Source organism: Oryza sativa, chromosome 10 (genome assembly GCF_034140825.1).
Source record: "Oryza sativa Japonica Group chromosome 10, ASM3414082v1".
Lineage (NCBI taxonomy): Eukaryota > Viridiplantae > Streptophyta > Magnoliopsida > Poales > Poaceae > Oryza > Oryza sativa.
Window position 1 is genome coordinate 23,838,020 of NC_089044.1, and position 20,417 is coordinate 23,858,436.

General features: G+C 44.1%; 4 protein-coding genes across 6 annotated transcripts; 2 read left to right on the forward strand and 2 right to left on the reverse strand.

Annotated features, from left to right (window-relative positions):
• Window positions 1-610: 610 nt before the first annotated feature.
• LOC4349518 (ADP-ribosylation factor) lies at window positions 611-2,761 on the forward strand. Of its 3 annotated transcripts, XM_066304465.1 has the most exons (7): window positions 650-816; window positions 902-992; window positions 1,099-1,214; window positions 1,533-1,592; window positions 1,702-1,767; window positions 2,044-2,138; window positions 2,224-2,343. In XM_066304465.1, exons 1-6 carry the CDS (start codon window positions 760-762, stop codon window positions 2,053-2,055), a joined length of 402 nt encoding a protein of 133 aa, XP_066160562.1. In that variant the 5' UTR covers window positions 650-759; the 3' UTR covers window positions 2,056-2,138; window positions 2,224-2,343. The 3 variants fall into 3 exon arrangements, with proteins under 3 accessions (NP_001391360.1, NP_001391361.1, XP_066160562.1); NM_001404431.1 differs by lacking the exon at window positions 2,044-2,138 and having other exon boundaries at window positions 611-816; window positions 2,224-2,761; NM_001404432.1 differs by lacking the exon at window positions 2,044-2,138 and having other exon boundaries at window positions 611-816; window positions 2,219-2,317.
• Window positions 2,762-2,848: 87 nt separating this feature from the next.
• LOC4349519 (cyclin-dependent kinase E-1-like) lies at window positions 2,849-7,375 on the reverse strand. Its single transcript, NM_001404414.1, has 15 exons — window positions 7,053-7,375; window positions 6,858-6,968; window positions 6,649-6,752; window positions 6,460-6,502; window positions 6,273-6,371; window positions 5,982-6,051; window positions 5,802-5,896; window positions 5,475-5,508; window positions 5,297-5,381; window positions 5,134-5,211; window positions 4,964-5,011; window positions 4,045-4,077; window positions 3,823-3,931; window positions 3,304-3,510; window positions 2,849-3,214 (listed from the first exon to the last, which is right to left on the reverse strand). Exons 1-15 carry the CDS (start codon window positions 7,287-7,289, stop codon window positions 3,140-3,142), a joined length of 1,428 nt encoding a protein of 475 aa, NP_001391343.1. The 5' UTR covers window positions 7,290-7,375; the 3' UTR covers window positions 2,849-3,139.
• A 3,623-nt stretch (window positions 7,376-10,998) lies between these two features.
• Window positions 10,999-13,723, forward strand: LOC4349520 (urea-proton symporter DUR3-like). Its single transcript, NM_001423117.1, has 3 exons — window positions 10,999-11,283; window positions 11,399-12,169; window positions 12,247-13,723. The coding sequence occupies exons 1-3, from the start codon at window positions 11,101-11,103 to the stop codon at window positions 13,456-13,458; spliced, it is 2,166 nt and encodes a 721-aa protein (NP_001410046.1). The 5' UTR covers window positions 10,999-11,100; the 3' UTR covers window positions 13,459-13,723.
• A 1,322-nt stretch (window positions 13,724-15,045) lies between these two features.
• On the reverse strand, window positions 15,046-17,153 carry LOC4349521 (uncharacterized). Its single transcript, XM_015757570.3, has 4 exons — window positions 16,496-17,153; window positions 16,010-16,131; window positions 15,711-15,832; window positions 15,046-15,612 (listed from the first exon to the last, which is right to left on the reverse strand). The coding sequence occupies exons 1-4, from the start codon at window positions 16,530-16,532 to the stop codon at window positions 15,429-15,431; spliced, it is 465 nt and encodes a 154-aa protein (XP_015613056.1). The 5' UTR covers window positions 16,533-17,153; the 3' UTR covers window positions 15,046-15,428.
• Between the last annotated feature and the right edge of the window lie 3,264 nt (window positions 17,154-20,417).

Below are 20,417 nucleotides of genomic sequence, written 5' to 3' on the forward strand. Positions count from 1 at the left end.
ATTACAACCCACTAAGTCTAAAACTTAATATGTAACCATACCATATCATTATCCACTAGCAATAATTACACATCAAACCTCATTCAAGCATACAACCTCATCTATGATTTATTGAATTCTACAAACCGAAATGCAAACATATTCAATCATCATCCTTCACATCTTTTCCACAAGCCACAATATTTTAACATATATATCTATCATATCTATAATACTTAATATATATTTATCAATATATTCTGCATCAAAGCATGGATATCATTTGTCTTTTTCACGATTAGTATTAATGAACTGTGACATTTCCTTAATTTCATTTTGCTCTTTTGCTTCTAGCTTAATTGTTGAAAAAATATTAAAAACCTTTTTAAGTAATTCACGTAACAAAGCGCTTTACGGTACTACTTTACACACTACAAATTGCAAGCCGTTGCCACTTGCTACCTCTAGGCCCAATGGATGAATATTACTAGAAAGTTGATTTCAAAGTATATGAAATGAATAAAAAAGGGAAAGGTAATGCACTCAACTAGAGGTGGGCCCCGCACAGATCGGACGGCCCAGATTATTCGGCTCGGCATCTGGAATCCACGACGGGCAGGGCAGGGCAGGTAGGTCGTCTCCTCTCTCGTGTCTCCCCCCTGGCTCCCTTGGCTTTGGCTCCGCTCCAGGCTCCAGCCGAGTACCCGCCTCCTCCTCCTCGCTCGCCGCGGAATCTTCTGGAAGCTTCTAGATCCGGCCGCTACGATCGGCGAAGAAGGGATGGGGCAGGCCTTCCGCAAGCTCTTCGACGCCTTCTTCGGCAACAAGGAGATGCGGGTACCCCAAGCTTTTCCACTCTTGTCTGTCTCGTCTCAGATTGGGTTTTGGACGGATCATGGATGATGGTGGTTTTGGCTGGCAGGTGGTGATGCTTGGGCTAGATGCCGCGGGGAAGACCACCATACTCTATAAGCTGCACATCGGCGAAGTTCTCTCCACCGTCCCCACTATAGGTAGGTTCACTCTCATCCCTCCCTCCCTCCGCCTCATCGAATCTTTTATTTTGTTTTGAGCCAAATCCAAACCCAACCTAACATCATCATCATCATCATCATGCAGGCTTCAACGTGGAGAAAGTTCAATACAAGAATGTGGTGTTCACTGTGTGGGATGTTGGTGGCCAGGAAAAATTGAGGCCCTTATGGAGGCACTACTTCAACAACACCGATGCTCTGGTCACTCTTTTTTTCCCCTCTTCTTTTATCCAGCGGCATAGGGAAACATTTCTTACACATAACGTACCTCCTTTGAACAAGCAATTCACTTTGTGACTTTATTTCTCTTGCTTATCAAAAACCACATCAATCCCACCAAGAGCAACAATTGCTATGCCAAATAGCATTACAGCTCCTAATAATCTTTTGCTCAAGATTGCCTACAAGGACCTTTTATGTTACAGATCCACGTTGCTTTATTTAATTAGCACGCACATTTTGGTTTCAGAAACACTTTTCTTGCGTTGTAAATTCCTCTCTTCTTTTGTAAACTCGCAGATCTACGTAGTTGATTCCCTGGATAGAGAGAGGATTGGGAGAGCCAGAGCTGAATTTCAGGTTTACATATATGTATAAATAATTTATTATGAGGCAGCAAGTGTTTGCTTCTGCACTGACATTTGTTGCCTTGTTGCTCTAACTTACTGTGTGGTAATCTGTCTTTCAGGCCATTATTAATGACCCTTTTATGCTTAATAGTGTTCTATTGGTGTTTGCTAACAAGCAAGACATGGTATGCTCAACTTGTCTCTTTTTCTTTTTCCAGAACCTGTATTTCTTATGGCAGCTACTTTAACATCATCTAGCTTGTTCAGATGACTATATTACCTTTTTCCAATATATAATTGTTTCCTGTATATGTAAATTCATCATCTGGGTAGTACATGAAAAAAATCATTTGTTATTGAAGTTCACATCCATGTAACTTGTGTTTCCCATCGCCCATGTCACTATGTGAGATTGCTGCCATTCATGGTTGATGCACTTCTATCTTTTGTTGAGTTTGCAGATGATGAATTAATTGTTGGCATGTTTCCATGCTTATGGTATGATGATGCTAAATTTTGTTGGCATTGTGCATTCACTTATGAAACCATTGGAATAGTATGACTCTGCACTAGATAACTTAATGGCTTTATTATTTGCCACTGAATTGTTGCTCACCCATGTAATGTATCTGCTAGTGTAGAGGGGCGCAATGACTCCGATGGAAGTATGCGAGGGCCTTGGTCTATATGACCTGAACAACCGTATATGGCATATCCAAGGAACCTGTGCTCTCAAAGGCGATGGCCTCTATGAAGGATTGGACTGGTTAGCAACAACTCTGGATGAGATGCGAGCTTCAGGGCGGATAACTTCAACATCATCGTCATGAAGAATAACAAGGGATAGTTGATCCTTGCGCTATGTGGATTGACTTGATGCCTGCATCTTGCTTTCTTTTCCATTTGATTTCCTCCTCTCCTGTTGTAGCTATTGGTCGTGAACTGGGCGAGGCTTTTTAGTAAAGCTTTGATTCAGGCAAAACTGTAGTGTTACGAAAGACAGGTGACAGTGATGCACTTGCACTTGGGAGGAGTGGTTGGTTTACTTACTGAAAGTTCATCTTTTCGTGGAAGCGGGAGTGGTTGTAAATATATGAAGCTGCTACTGTACTGATATAATTGTGGTTGCTCTTGAACCAGTTGTATTCGTGAATTTTCAGATTCGAAGAGTTGTGTGTATATTTTTTTTCCTTTAGTAGGAAAGGGCACTCGATGCATTTCTCTTCTGACGAAAAATGGCTTTGTATCATTATGAGAGCATGGATGTGAAATAGATCGTACGATGCCAATTCATTCATTGGTTGGGTTCAGGGGGCAGAGTATTGGCGAAACTCTGGCTGGGTATGCCTGTCTCCATTGGTGATGGCATCATCGGCAACCTGGCCCTGTCTGCGTAGTCACTCTAGTAACTAACTAGTAGAGGTGTTGGTTGTGATGGCGTTCAATTACAACAGAACAGATACAATTCTCACTGTACGACTAGGAGCAACCACCGCAAAAGCTAAGCGTGCTCACAAGTAACACACCAAATAGATATACAATTACAAATTCAGTCGGTCAGAACCGCCTCTTCTGTTGAGTAGGATAACCGGGGTTCTGCATCCCCATCCCTTGATCAGCTTTCCTTCTCAACTGTTGCACATATCAAAAGCCAATCAAATGTTGCATTTGTCACAGGCCTTTTTCCAAGCAACATTTACTTCCAAGGCAGCAGTTTTTACCTGATGCGGATGAGATTGGGCTCCAGCGCCCCTCTGCATTGGAATATTACCAGGATTCATCCCAGCTATGCCTCCTTGCGGAGCTGCACCAAAGGCCGCCATGTTTGTACCACCCATTCTCGACATACCGACCATGGGTTGTTGCATTTGCCTCGGAATGGGTCTCGGTACCACAGACTGGTTGCCAGGAGCTGCGTTCCCTGATGGCTGAAATACAAATGTACAACATTATAAAAATGCACCTCATAAAGCAACCCGAATCAATTCTGCAAGAAAATGTGCCAACATGGAGTTGGGTTCCTTAAATCACACTGGACCAAATCTTTGATGGCATTGAAAACCATGTATCGACTTGTTTTGACCAATTGAATATGCCCTAAAGCACGATATTTTTGCCAACTGTATAAAGAACTTAGATAATTGACCAAAGAAAATGCATATTCTGTATATCGCTTCCCAATACTAAGTAATACTGATAAGTCTTGGTAAAAAGGTGGCACAGGGACAGAAATCCATTACCGCTTGAGTTGGTTGAAGGCTTGTTGTTCCTTCAAAATCAGTTGTGGTATCAACTGGACGCACAGGATATTGCACAATTTTCTCTCCAGCCTGCGATGGTAAAAGTGCACTGACCAGAGAAAGATTTTAGTCATCTTCATTTGTGGAGGAAATGTAAAGCCAAATGTTTAAGAGTTGCAAGTTAGGGAAAGTATATTAAGACCCTGATTACACATAACTTACTTCCGTCCAGGCAGAGGATCCATTCGAAAGTACCTATCAACAGAAAAGGGTTGTTCAGAAGGATTGCTGTAGTAAATCATACTCCCTCCATTTAAAATTACAAGTCTTATTCTGAGTGGGCAAAAATGATTAGGGAGGGTGGAAAACCAAGAGAAAGAAGAGTTCAAATGACCATGCCACCATACTAAAATACCTCAAGAATAGGTGTGGAGATGGTTAGTAAGATGCTTCTTATAAATGTGGGAGAGAGACTATGTAATAATTGTGGGCACATAAAGAAAAAAAAATTCAATACCAACATGCAAGCCTTATATTTTGCAAAATGATTGAAAAAACTCTAGGCCTTTCAAAAAGAAACAGAGGAAGAGGGAAGACTATAGCCTTACAAAAAGAAACAGAGGGCCTATAGCCTTACAAAAAGAAACAGAGGGAGTAATAAACAATAGCACCACAACGAAAGTAGTATTTCCTCGAGTTTTCAGCATTAAACCTTCATCCAAGCCACTAGAGATGAAAACATTTAGAAGTATAGCGAATCAAACTAAGGATTGCATATATTTATATTTTTAAAGTAAAATATATAAGGTTTAGGATGCACAAATATTTACAAGGAAAAATTGACCGTTAGCCACTCTAAACAGATGGTCTTGGCAATTTTACACCCTTTAAGCCACACCACTACCACCACCACTCCAGCCCACCCCACAAAATCAGCTCCAACTGAGGACCATCAAGACCTCGTCCAAGTATCAAAACCTCGTGCAAATAAAGCATAACTGTTTTTCTTGCATGGTTGCTAAACTAGATTCAGGGAAGCAATTAGAACTCCAGATCGCACTTGCTGTACACTGAGAACATAAGAAGTATCCAACTAGGCAAAAAAGGAATAATGAATAAATGGAGGGATGTAGTTACTTACTCATGTTCCAAAGCTTGCGCAGCTGTTATACGCTTTCGAGGATCATACCTGAAACAGGAATATATAAGGTTATTAAAACAACATTTAGTAGTACAAAAGATGAATGTAAGAAATGATAATCATCCAAGGTTATGTTGGATTTATAGCAGGCCAAAAGGCCAGTTACATACTCGAGCATTTTTGAGAGAAGATCAAACGCAGGACTCTTCTGAGGCAAGTGAACAATATTATGAAGTCCTGTGTTCTCACTGCAAGGGAGAAACTATTTCCTCAAGGAAAGATAAATGCTATTTTCACAGGTTTTTAAAAGCAGCTTAACAATGCATGACATACTACTTATGCCCTTGAATGTGTTGTTGATCGTTTTGCCAGCATGGAAGATTAGCGAGGGTAGGCCATTTCTCAACGGTAGGATGACCTGGAGAATAATTATATTATTATCCTAGAGCATATATTATCTCAGGAAGAGTACACAATCAAATAGTCAGAATGAGAAATGAGTCATCCATACCTAAGACCTTAAAAATCTTGTCTAGTTGATCAAGCTACAAGACATGGGCAAATCAACTGTGAGATAAAAATAAATGGCAAATGAATGGCATACATAGCATGGATATTCTACAAAATGTAATACAGCAGGATATATAAAATGCAACAACATACAATTATCAACTGCCTATTTACTTTTAGGAAGGTTCCAGGCAAGAGTGATAATATCTTTACTTGAAATTAAGCATCACATAGAAAACGTAAAATGTCGCAGTCTTAGTCTAGTATCTAGTAATTGATTCTGAATACAAGGTAACGATAGCAATTACTTGAGTGTGAATGCCCATACTTGAAACGGGTTTGGAGTAGCTTTGGCTTCAACACCTTGGAACAGTGGTTTGAGTGTAAGCAATTCAGCAAAAATGCAACCAACTGCCCACATATCTAGAGTTGATTAAGGAAATAGCTGAAGTGAATAAAGCGAAAAAAGATGGTCGAAAGATATCATTTCAATCTCCAGCAAGGATACCAACAGCACTTGTGTAGTGCTTTGCCCCAAGTAACAACTCTGGAGCCCGATACCAGATGGTAACAACAACCTGGAAATTATTGGTTAGCCATATACTTGTGGGTATTGATAACACATTAAATGCTTCCACAAAAAAGGAAAGGAACAGATGAGCATATGAAGGTTCATCACAAAAAAGAGGAAACAAGCAGTAGTTTTACAAATAACTACCATTTTTTGCCCTTATATGCCTTGAAATAAACACAAGACAGCAGCAAACATGCTAATGGGCACACAGATGGATGTACTAACCCCGTTATCACTTAATGGCTTTAATGGAGCTTGATATATCCTAGCGAGTCCAAAATCAGCAATCTTTATAATTCCATGTTCTTCTCCTTCTCCCATGACCTATTGGGGCACATCATCCTAATCCGGTGAGCCAGGAAAAGCAAGATTGACAGAGTTGTACATCAAAAGGTAGCATATGACAACATACCAGTATATTAGAAGGCTTGAGATCTCGATGGATAATCCAGTTACTGAGGAAGGGAAATCAATTTTTAGATTTCTTTTTGGAGACAAAATCAGAATAAGCTAGGATCCCAGCAAAAAAAGTTCCATGTGCTAGGTTAGGCTCCAGTTTTTACATATCACTCATCATGATAACTTAAGAAGTAAACGATACCTATGGAGATAGTTGAGACCATTGAGCAGTTGCCAGAGCAAAGATTTGACTGTGTAGGGATTTATGGGGAGGTTAAGCTTCTCTCTGTGATGCCTGATAATCTCCTGTGATATGTTTCATAGGTTCATTAGCTGTTAACTGGAGTAAACAAATGATTACTACTGTACAATAGATAAGAGAGAAGATTGGAGATGGGCGTTGCTGCTTACATAGAGATCGTGCTCGGCGTAATCGAAGGCGAGGTAGAGGGACATGTCGGCGTGGTTGATGTGAACATTGACGAGCTTGACAACATTCTCGTGGTTGATCTCACGCAGAAGCTGCAAGAGGAGAAGACTAGTGATTAGTTAGGGTTTGGTATGGCAGGGAGGAGTAGGGAAAGCGGATCTCCCTGAGGAAGGTACCATGATCTCTCTGATGGCGGTGGGCGAGACACCGTCGCCCTCCTTGGACTGCTTGAACTTCTTGATGGCGATGGGAGAGCCACGGCGGCCAACGCCAGCGGCAGCGTGGGGATGCGATTGTTTGAGGCGAGCGAGGAAGACGAGGCCGTAGGTCCCCTCGCCAATCTTGCCCACTAGTTCGTATTGCTGCAGCCATGCCGGCCGATTCGTTCCACCTCCGACGCGGCCGTCCCCCATCGCCGCCGCCGCTGCCGGAGAAGAAAGGAAAAGGGGGAACAAAAGATCCAGCCGAACCCGCCCAACAGAAAGGGCGTTTACTCCACACGAAGGCGTAAAGCCAAAATACGCTCACACTTGAAAGGTCCAAACTAGTATCGTCTTAAATTTGGTGTAAATTTTCATTCGAAAATCATATGAAAATTGCAAAATTGGGAAAAATTAATAAACTACAAAATAGGAAAGCTACTATTTGTTGCATCCAAAATGAATTTATACTGATCGAAGCAGAATCTAATGAATGAGACACACCTCAACATTTTGGTGCTAGAAATTAAGGCAAATTTGGCCCTATACAAAGAGAGAGAAGAAGCTACTGTTCATTGCATGTAAAAAACTAGTGTGTGCATATCAGGTTGAATTTTTAAAGGTCACAAGGATGATGATTAGAAGCAGTGGGAGGTCGGGCAACAGAAAAAAAAAGTGTGGCGAAAGAGTAGAGAGTGGTGGCTGGTGTGACTTTTAAAAATATAAAACTAAAAACAAAAAATGATGATAGGATCGATCTTTTGAAAGACTAAGGCAACTAAATGGCTATTTAACATTTTTTTAATAAAACCATGTGTAAAAAGTTAGATCATTTTGTATAGGTGCTAGCGCACAATTGTGCGGGCCACCTAACTAATTCCAATTAAATAAGCTCATTACCTTTTGCTACCATTTTCTTCTTTCCATCTAGGCCTGTGTTGCACCAATTAGAGGACATACCTTTATCCTTGGTTCTATCTATAGGAGCCGGTGACGCTACCACTACTAAATTGTCATCGTTGCAGCCTTGGTCGTGCCTTGTGAGTGCTAGGGATGTTGCGCCACCTGCCCGTCCCCTCGTCTCTCATGTTATCCCTCCTCCTCCTCCTCCTCCTCCTCCTCCTCCATGGAACGCATGGGGGGTCGGCTGCCGAGGCCACATGCAAGAAGGCAACGAAATGGACAGTGGTTAATGGGCTCAAGGAGTGGCGCGGCGGTGGGCGATGATGCTAAGGTTGACTTCGTGCATGGCTTTGGTCTCAGAGGCTGCATTCATGAGAGGGCAAAGGAGACAAGGTTAAGCAAATAGGCTGCTGAGAGGCAAGGGATCCAACCTTTTGGGGTGTTGTGTCAAGCCTTGACGCCGTCAGCAACAAAGGCCTACCAGGACAAGCAAGAAGGGAAGCCTAGTAGCTAGGCCACCCTACCATATCTGCCACATGGGGACCTTCACCTCTGCATCATATGGTACCCTAACCAGAGTCTCCACCAATCAAGATTTATGTGCACCTCCTTCTATACATATCACTTGTACAAGTCACCAACATGAATGTCCACATTTCCTATAATGCCTATTTATTCCTCTTTGGTAGTTTTTCCTTGCTTACCCTACCACACAGGTAGCCATACCACCTCCTAACATGTTGCTTTTTTGTTGTCCCTTGTGCTTGCCCCATCCATAAAACTGCCCATAAGACACCGCCATAGTCTTGTAATCTTGTTACCATGTCATCTTAGCCTCCGTCAAATTCCATACGACCATCTACAGTGAACATTATGAAATGTAATCAAGAACATTAGTTGTTTACTGTGGTTGGCGATGATGGAGACACCATTGATCAAAATCTCCAACTTCCATTTTCAAGATTTTAGGCCTCACTTCAACGGCTTTTTGGAGTATGCCAAGTCAGGATGGGAATGGTTAGGATATGAATCGTGCCTAAACCATTTCCACTGAGTTTATGGATCCATGGTCTAACAAGGTCAATCCACTACGAGTTCATTATATCGATAGATTATCCATGAACACCCAAATGGATCATCTGCATTACTAATAGACCAAAAAATTCGTATTACATGTAGGTAAAACTCGGACATACAATTTTTTTAAAACTCGTGCTCACACTATAAAAACTTATTGGATTTTATAGGAACGATTTATTATACAAAGCATGTGGGGCCCATAATGGGTTACCTGTATCCATTGGATAATACACTCCCTCCGTCCAATACATGTGAGGCCCACAGTGTAGCAGTGCGCAGCTTGGAGCTAGGGAGGTCATGTGCGCAACCATCGCCATGGCTGCGGCACTCCGGAATTACTAATTGGACGCCTGTTGCTAGGATTGTGCAAGTTCTAATGGTTTGATCCGTTTACATTTTGGAGTGATTCTAAAGATTCATTAGAGTAAATTTAAGGATCGATTCAATTTATAAGTGGATTGACCCTAGCCATTCCCATCCTGATTCTCAAGGTACTACAAACATCTCCTTAAGAAACTACAAAGGAAACCCTAGATCAATGAGCAGCATAAAGTGTCTGAAATCCCATTAAACCTCATCGAACGATTATTTGGCAGTCTCATATACCCTTTTTTTAAAGGCAATACTCAATGCCCGTACACAATAGACTATACGGGTTGCCTACCAAAGTTTGAATTTCAATGTTCAACTAATTCCACTATGAGTCACATATTCCCCTAGGATTAGATCGATCCTAGGTAGACTATAGGTACGGGCATGTTCGCTTTCCGCAGGACTCCGCATACACACAAAAGGCTTTCAGGTCTATCCAATCTCTTTTTAGTTGTCCACGGTATAGGATTAAAGCAATGAATAAGCAATAAAAGCTCACATCCTGTTTTGCAATATCCATTGTGAGGGAAGGTAACAATAACTATCAACTATTTGTGCTACTTCCTTTAGGAAGCCAAAAAATATATTATTTATATAGTGTTTACAGGCAGATGCGTTAAAAAATAATGTAGCAGTTAACCGTTGCAATTCCTGTTGCGGCAACGTTGTCGCTTTATCCTTAAAGAACAGAGACACAAGTAAGGAAATTTTCATGCGTTTCATCAAACTTCACTAGAGAGAATGGATCCATCCATCCAATAGAGGTGCGGACCAGAAGCGAAGGCCACGCCTCCCGCCGTCCCGCGGCCTAGGCAGCCTCCACGATGATGCAGATGTGGAGAGGCCGCGGCTGCGTCTTTAGAGGGGATTAAAAAGATTTTCTGCCATACTTAATGTAAGCCGTTGACATTGCATATTCGATGACTTGTGAGAACGCTTTTTTTTTAAAAAAAACAGAGTTTGCTCCACAAATAGAATGGGTGCAAGCGGTGTGCGTTGACAAACAGAAACATGGACATGGCATTCATGCGCAACTGGAGCAACTAATTATGTAGCGAGTTGTGTGCGGGCGATTTTGACCTTGGATTGTTATCGTTACAACTGGATCCTAGTGGCTTGTTAATTAGTGCCATTTCCCTTAAACCTGGCCTATCGGAGGAGGAAGCAGAGAGAATCGACGGAAGTGTAGCTATCGATTCTGATAGCGTGCAGTACGTGTTGTTGACAAGTGAAGCGCCCTTGTTTGGTGTTATATATAAGTGAGTAAACTAAGTTGGACTTTGCGAAAACGAAATAAATGGAGTTTTGTATAATCTGGTCGCCATCAGAGAAAACGACGAGTGTGTATAATATACTGTACTACTCTATGATGTACGCATGCAGCTGGAATATAGCTAGCTAGTGGATGACTGGGTCAAAAGAAGAGAAGATTCCGTGCTCAACTACCCAATCACTCCAAATTAAGCTCGCATCGCATCGCATCTATGACTGGAGAGTGTATCTTTGCTTGCATCGCATATATGGTCATTATACGTGTATAAATACGCGCCTAATAGGCTAGGCACACATCTCTGATCTGCTAGCTAGTACAGTACATATCCATCTATCCGTCTGTTAGAGTAAAAATTCCCCATTTAATTAGGATCGATCGATTGGATTGAAGCTGGCGATGGCGAGCGGCGTGTGCCCTCCTGCGGAGCTGGGGTTCGGGGCGGAGTACTACTCGGTGGTGAACGGGGTGTGCAGCCGCGCCGGCAGCTACTTCGGCGGAAGGCCGGTGCTCACGCAGGCCGTCGGGTACGCCGTCGTGCTCGGCTTCGGCGCCTTCTTCGCGCTCTTCACCTCCTTCCTGGTTAGCCTCCGATCCTTCGGCCTCTCCTCTCTTGAGATCGATCGATCGATCGATCGCAGAGATATGATTAATTAATTTGTGGCTACTACCTACGTACGTATGCATATATATATAGGTGTGGCTTGAGAAGCGTTACGTCGGGTCGCAGCACACGTCGGAGTGGTTCAACACGGCGGGGCGCAGCGTGAAGACGGGTCTGATCGCCAGCGTGATCGTGTCGCAGTGGACCTGGGCCGCCACCATCCTGCAGAGCTCGAACGTGGCATGGCAGTACGGGGTGAGCGGGCCATTCTGGTACGCCAGCGGCGCCACCATCCAGGTGCTCCTCTTCGGCGTGATGGCCATCGAGATCAAGCGCAAGGCCCCCAACGCCCACACCGTCTGCGAGATCGTCCGCGCCCGATGGGGCACCCCCGCCCACCTCGTCTTCCTCACCTTCTGCCTCCTCACCAACGTCATCGTCACCGCCATGCTCCTCCTTGGCGGCTCCGCCGTCGTCAACGCCCTCACCGGAGTCAACGTCTACGCCGCCAGCTTCCTCATCCCGCTCGGCGTCGTCGTCTACACACTCGCCGGCGGCCTCAAGGCCACCTTCCTCGCCAGCTACATCCACTCCGTCGTCGTGCACGCGGTGCTCGTCGTCTTCGTCTTCCTCGTCTACACCTCCAGCTCCAAACTCGGGAGCCCGCGTGTGGTGTATGATCGCCTCATGGCCGTCGCCAGCGCCGCGCGCGACTGCTCCGCCGACCTCTCGCGCAACGGCCAGGCGTGCGGCCCCGTCGCCGGCAACTTCAAGGGCTCCTACCTCACCATGCTCAGCTCGGGGGGGCTCGTCTTCGGCATCATCAACATCGTCGGCAACTTTGGAACGGTGTTCGTAGACAACGTACGTACCCAAACGTACGTAGTACTAATAATTATCTTGGATCGTCAATTAATTACAAGTAATTTAATTTGCTGCAGGGCTACTGGATGAGCGCCATCGCCGCCCGGCCATCCTCCACCCACAAGGGCTACCTGCTGGGCGGCCTCGTGTGGTTCGCCGTTCCCTTCTCGCTGGCCACCTCGCTCGGCCTCGGCGCGCTCGCCCTGGACCTCCCGCTCACCGCCGCCGAGGCAGCCAAGGGCCTGGTGCCCCCGGCCACCGCAACAGCGCTCATGGGCAAGTCCGGCTCCGTCCTGCTACTCACCATGCTCTTCATGGCCGTCACATCCGCCGGCTCCGCCGAGCTGGTGGCCGTCTCCTCCCTCTGCACCTACGACATCTACCGGACGTACCTCAACCCGGGCGCCTCCGGCAAGCAGATACTCCGCGTGTCGAGGGCCGTCGTGCTCGGCTTCGGCTGCTTCATGGGGGTCCTCGCCGTGGTGCTCAACGTGGCGGGGGTGTCCCTGGGGTGGATGTACCTGGCCATGGGAGTCATTGTGGGATCCGCAGTCATCCCCATCGCCCTGCTGCTGCTGTGGAGCAAGGCCAACGCGGTGGGCGCCATGGGCGGCGCGGTGTCCGGCTGCGCGCTGGGCGTGGCCGTGTGGCTCACGGTGGCCAAGGTGCAGTACGGGCGCGTGAACCTGGACACCACAGGTCGGAACGCGCCGATGCTGGCGGGCAACCTGGTGTCCATCCTGGTGGGCGGGGCGGTGCACGCGGCGTGCAGCCTGCTGCGCCCGCAGCACTACGACTGGGGGACCAGCCGGGAGATGATCACCACGGTGGAGAGCGTGCATGCCGCGCTGGACGACGAGCTCAAGGAGGAGCGCCTGGTGCACGCCAAGCGTTGGATCGTCAGGTGGGGCCTCGTCTTCACCGCCGTCATCGTCGTGGCGTGGCCTGCGCTGTCTCTGCCGGCGAGGAGGTACAGCCTTGGCTACTTCACGCTGTGGGCCGCGGTGGCGATCGCGTGGGGGACTGTGGGCTCGGTCGTCATCATCCTTCTGCCGGTGGCCGAGAGCTGGACCACCATCACCAAGGTCTGCGCCGGCATGTTCACCAACGACGCTGTGTACGACCGCCTCGACGACGTCAACCTCCGCCTCCGCGCCATCATGGGCGCCATGCCCGAGGCTGAGAAGCGCTACCGCCAGCTACACGAGACGGAGATGCACCCTGCCGGAACCCATCCGGCCAACGACGACGACGACGACAATAATAATAATCAGATGATGCACTCCTGATTCCATCCAATCATCCATCCATCCATCCATAGACTAATTAAGATTTCTACGTACTACATACTACTCGTACGTACACTTTTTATATACACACATATATGTATGGAGAGCCCATATAATTAAAAAAGAGTGTGCATCAGCAGCGTGTGCATGATAGTGAACACGTTTTGTGTATACTACAAAATAACCGATGTTTCTCGTTAGCTGATATGTTGGTTGATAATAAACAGGCAGCCTACGTCATCTTCATCTTCTTATCGTTACAAGCAAAAAAAAAATATGGCCATGACATCGAGGATGGATTCTAATCTCTTAAATGGATTCTAATCTCTTAAGTAGACGTACACCAATTTCTTGTATATCAACTAAATAATTATGATTTTTTAATAAAAATATAAGATAGATTAATGTGTAAGTGTACGAGACTTGCGAAGTGGCAAGAGTGTTGGGATGTATTCCTTGGGCAAAGATCAATAAAACTCTTATTGACAGCATTTGTTCTCCCTACAATAGCATGTCTTGATTATCTATGGGTACAGAACTATTATTATCCATTCAATCTCTCCTATATCTCCTGTAATCACTAACAGAAGATGCATATCTTTCGCCATCTTAATAAGTTCTGAGCTGTGATCTAACTTGACTGATAAGTGATGGCAAGTTTAAGTAGCTTTTCAGAATACCGCTAGGAGAGTGATGGGCCTGAACTTGCTGGGAACCAGAAATCAGAATTGGATATGTGACAGCAGTCTGCCAGTCTCTGTGCAAGCGTGTTGACAATAAGACGGTGCCAAACTTGCTGGGAACAAGAAATCAGAATTGATATGCGAGCATGTAACCTGAATACATGTCATGTAACAAGAAATAGGGAAGGAAAAACTCTGTTGCTATAGGTTCTGATGTAGATTTAACGACAGGATTGGGTAAAAAAAGAACCTCCAATCCAATAAACTGAATCTATTCAGAATAACATGTACCGTCAGAAGTGCCAATCAACCGATTGGGATGTCAGGAGTATTTCATTCAATTCAGGAGTCAGGAGCAACCAAGCCAAGAGACCAGATCAATCATAGTTCAGATTCAAGATAACTGTACTGTATAAAATATCAATGAACGCTCCAACCAGATCAATCATGAATATTCATGAATGAATGACATTAATATTGAAAACCAACACTCACAACATGCAACGGATAGAAGTGTTGATGTTCTCACCAACCTGGTACATGTCGAAAAGAGGTGCTGAGCTTGATGCACCAATCGCACCAACCACATGTAATAGAAGCGGGCCACTTACTGACATGAGCTGTCAAACTGAAATTACCAAGGGCCATTCATCATATCAACATTCAACATTACATAAGTAGGGCAGTAGCAAACATTCAGGAGTGGCTCGAACCTTCTCAATTGATAAAAAAGTGAGTACACTTCCTGGAACCAGAAGATGCAAAGTTACAATGCAACTGTCATACACCAGACTTTCTGCAGAAGATATTCAGGAAGTTATCATCTTAGCAGCTGCCAAAGTTCTAATGAAATGCGTGTGTGTGTGTGTGTGCATGCTGCGAGTTACAGATACGAAACCGGTTATATCTAGCAGGAAAAGGAAAGGCTTATATGATCAGTGAAATCTTAGTTACAAGATTTACAATTACATTCTTATTAATTTCTTGGTCTTTGAGGCTTAAGCCTTTTGAGTTCGAAACAGCAAATCATGGTTGTGAGATCAAGGAATTGAATCGCTTCCATCTCCAACAACACCCCTGAATCACCATCTTCCTCGATGTTCAGCAAACTGAAATTCGACGCAAGTAGCAACTAGGCCAGACATAGGGTTGGTAGTGCTCACAATTCCGCCAACTTGTTTATGAACCTCCTCTCAGTTCTTCGCTAACTTTCACATCTGAGCATTCATGCAACAAAATCACAAGATCCTTTGAGAGGCTTTGCAACCTACTGGAATCTGTAGCTCTCTATAATGTTGCATCTGGTTCCTCTGATGAATGGCTACTCTGAAGAATGCTCTCATGAAACATCTGAAGTGCGTCTTCTGCTGAAATTTCTTGCACAGAATTATTCAGTTCTTGGAGTTGTCCTCTGCACTGGACATTGGGCAACAATTTTTCTTTCAAGCTGTCAGGGAGACTAGCTAATGCACTGTTTTAAGGACAATAAACAGAAAACAGAATCAATAAGGATGCTACAAGCGGCTGCGTACAAGAACTATACTTGGAATGGCAAATATCCATTTTAACCTGGTAATCCCACGAACAAGACCCCACTTATAGCCAACATGCACAGATTGCCCAAACCCAACATTGAACCCCTCTTGGGCGATGTCCTTCTGTCCTTCTGCTATACCATCCCTGTATCCCATCTAAAGGAAAAATGGAAAGATTACTTTACACATTCTGGTCCAAACACAAGTTTCACAAATCATAACTAAAGAAATATATTGCAGTAAAGATGATTTAAATGGAACATAACAATTTCACAGATTCCTTTAGGAATAGGGCAAAGTTCCCATAATCAAATTGCTGCCTTAGGTTTATACCTTATGAAACTGGTTCTGCCTGTGAACCCACTCTCTGTCTAATGTGGATCCATGACCAGGAGAATCCGAAACATCATCCCATACATCATCATCAGCAATAGCATCATCATCAACCGAATTGCCTGAACAAAACACACGCAAATCAACTTATTGTAGTACCTTTGCTTTGTATTATCAACAAGCACAACCATCATTTGATCACAGGTTGCTTTGTAAGCAGTTCAAATATATAAACAGAGCTACATGATAGCAGGATGCAATTCTAGTGTGTACATCCCAAGCAATGACAACTAACAAGTAGGCTAAGATAACATGTGCAGTGACACGAATCAGGCTGAGAGATTTCACTGTCCTTCGAAGCTGATGATGATAGGGTTGTCTATTGGATCACCTAGGTTTAGATCTAGTCGGGTGGTTCTATTTGCAATGGATGAACAACAATAGATGAATGAACAAAGAGGGAGTGAGAGGATTTAGGGTTGTGACCAGTCGTTGTTGAGGAAGAGGAAGTCCGGCCGGCCATCGTCGTTGTCGTCGCGGGCTTGACGTGGACGGCGGCGACGATGTGCTCGGTTCCGATGGCGGTGATGCGGTTGCAGCAGCGACGGTGTCGACGACGAGGCGTGGCGCGGCGGTGGACTTCCCGTCACTGGCTGCGCCCCCTCGATCGGTTAGGGTTTATGGGGTGGAGTGGCGGCGGCGACGAACCTCGTTCCTTGTGTCGTTATGCCGTCCCGTCCTCCACCCCTCTTTATATGGCACAGTGTGACGGGGGCCCACCAGCCATTGGGCTGGGCGCCCCCGATCAGGGCGCGGGTCAAGGCCCCCTTGAGCCGTTGGGCTCAAGGGGAGGGAGATCCATCTAACATTCTCCCCCTTGATCTCACTATTTCCTTTAGCTTTTTCTATTCCATCACAGATTTACATATAGAGCATGTTTCATCGTCACGGTTAATTACCGATGGATTCGACAGCCACTATACACATCTCTATTCAGAAACAGATACTTTAACTTTTGGGCCCTATAGTCCAGGATTCATAAGGCTTCCCTTAAAACCCATGCATGCTACATGTTCCTTGAACATGTTGGGAGGTAGGCCTTTCATGAGCGGATCCGCGAGCATCCTTTCTGTTCTTATGTGCTCGAGACTGATTGTTTGATCCCGGACTTTGTCTTTCACAACATAGTACTTTATGTCAATGTGTTTGGCAGCACCACTTGACTAATTGTTGTGAGAGTACATTACTGTGGGTTCTTTATCGCAGTATAACTTTAGTGGTTTCTCAATACTATCAACCACCTTTAAAACCGGGTATGAACTTCATTAGCCAGTTCACCTGCCCCGTAGCCTCATGGCATGCTATAAACTCGGCATACATGGTAGACCCTGCAGTGGTAGTATGTTTTGAGCTTTTCCATGAAATAGCTCCTACTGCCAGGGTAAACATGTATCCCCCGATGTTAACTTTGTATTATCTTTTGCAAAGTCAGAATTCGAATACCCCACTATGTGGAGCGATTCTGATTTTCTGTAAGACAGCATGAGGCTTTTGTTCTTTGCAAATAATCTTTACTAATTCCAGTGCTCTAGGCCTGGATTACTTTGCAATCTGCCAAATAACCCGGTAACAAATGCCAAGTCAGGTCGTGTGCACACTTGAGCGTACTGTAGGCTTCCTACAGTTGACGCATATGGCTTTATTTTCATTTCATTGAGCTCATACTGATTTCTAGGACATTGTGATGCCCCATACTTTTCGCCTTTGACTATAGGAGCAGGTGTAGCACTGCATATGTACATATTGAATTTCTTCAACACCTTTTCTATATATATGCCTTTTGAGAAAATCCCAATGCATACTTTGTTCTATTTCGGTGAATCTCTATGCCCAAAACATATGAAGCCTCACCGAGGTCTTTCATGTCAAAGTTTGAGGACAAGAATTTCTTTATTTCCTGCAGTAGATTGACATCACTACTAGCCAGTAGAACGTCATCTACATACAGAATTAGGAAAATGAGTCTCCCATTCTTAACTTTGAATCAATACAGTTGTCCTCTACATTCTCTTGAAAACCCAAATTTCTTTATTGTTCCATCAAACTTCAAGTAGCATTGTCTCGAAGCTTTGCTTTAACCCATAAATGGATCTCTTTATACGGCATCCCATATTTTCGTTTCATTTCATGACGAAACCTTTCGGTTGTGCCATGTATACTTTTTTTCTTCAAATCACCATTTAGAAATTCCATTTTTACATCCATCTGATGTAATTCCAAATCATAATGTGCCACTAGTGCCATTATAATCATAAAGGAATCTTTACAAGAGACTGGAGAAAAGTCTCATTGTAATCAATGCCTTCTCTTTGCGTGAAAACTTTTGCCACAAGTCGCACTTTAAACTTTTCTATATTCCCTCTGGAGTCATATTTGGTTTTGTAGACCCATTTACAGCCTACTGTTTTGGCTCCTTTAGGAATTTCTTCTAAATCCCAGACATCATTTAATTTCATTGATTTCATTTCATCTTTCATGGCTTCTCATGGCCTCTTCATATGAGATGGGATCATCCTCCATATGCGACTCTTTCAGGCCTTCTAGGGGCCTCCTATTCTGGCACATTATCTGTTTGAGGCTGTTGCAGCTCCTCCTCTGATGTGGCAATAATTTCTGTTGAATCCTGTAGAACAGATTCCTCACTTTCATTCATTGTTGCCACAGGAGAGATAACAACAGGTGTTGGTACCGCAACGGCATGCATTGCTGGCACAACATTAGCAGGTAGAGAGAAGAAAGGTTCCTGAGTCGACGGAGCGGGTACAGACACCCGCCTCTCCTCAAGATCAATTTCTCAAATTACCGAGCTCCCCCTAATCATTTCGTCTTCCAAGAAGACGGCGTGTCTCGTTTCTACAAACTTTGTATAACTGTTTAGACAGTAGAAACGATGACCCTTTGATCTTTCAGAATAACCAATAAAATGGCAGCTTACTGTTTTGGGTTAAATACTTTATCCTTTGCAGGACTTCCCCACACACGGAGGATTCATAGCTCATACGGTGTTTTGGGCACCGATGCATTCTATACATTGTATGCATCGTTCTAAAACTGAGAACTCCAATGGAGGAAGAACTACATTCTTAACCAGTCTCTCAATTCTCCCCCTCGAAATATGGCATAAACAACAGTGCCATAATTTCGATGAGACATCAGAAGTTCGCTTTTCTTTTCTTTTGTCAACGAGGACACAACATTCACATTCTCAGAAAGAGATAACAAATAAAGCTGATCTTGCAACACAAGACCAATACATTCATTATTATACCATAGTTCACATTTGCCATTTCATATCTATCAGAATCCAATTTGGATACACTTATTATCAAGTTTCTTTGCAAAGAATGGACATAAAAACATCTGGAAGTAAAAGTGTGAAGCCATTCGCGAGTTCTAGGCGAAAATCTCCAACAGCTTCAACTTTTGCTTCAACTCCATTAGCAACTCTAATGGATCTTTCACTTCTTTGCGTAGTCCTCATTGAACGGAATCCCTTTAAACAATTACACACATGAATAGTTGCTCCAGAATAAATCCACCATGTGGATCTAGAATAACCAATCATAATGAGATTCTTTACAAATGTAATAATGTTCTCACCTTTCTTTGCCATGATCACTGTCAGGAAGTCAGGATGATCTTTCTTGGAATGTCTTGTCTTCTTGCAGTGTAGACACTGATCTTGTCTCAACTGTAAACTGTTGTTTCTGAGGCAGATGCTGAGGCTGTTTTTCTTTTGAGGAGGGTGACCTGTGGCTCTTTTCCTTGTTATCTTTGACAAGGTTAATGGAGTCACCATTGGTCTCTTTGTGTCTTTCCTCCTCTTGCACACAATTAGAGATGAGCTCTTCAATATTCCAATTCTCTGTACTTATTTTGTAGTTGACAACAAGGTTGTCAAAGTTCTTTGGCAATGAGGACAAAACCAGATGGACCAGAAAGTCATCTGAGATGCCCAAATCTTTTTGCTTCAATTTGGAAGCCATGTTGCTCATCCTAAGAATGTGGTCTTTTACACCACCTCCATGGTACCTCTCTGTAAAAAGCTGCTTTATCAGCTGTGTCGCATAAAACTTTGAAGAACCAGTAAACTGGCTCTTTATACTTTCGAGGTATTTAGAGACAGTGTCATACTCTGGGATTGAGCCCAATATGGTTGGCTCAATCGTGTTCTTTACCGCAGCCAAACAATTCTTGTTGGCTGAAGACCATTTCGCATGCTCAATGTCATACGACATGATGAGGGAAGCATTGTCCCTCTCTCTCTTTTGCCATTCAGCATCTGACTCTTTTTCACCTCTGAAAATTTCAGCAGGTTCTATAGGACATGGGGTAGTCAACACCCAGT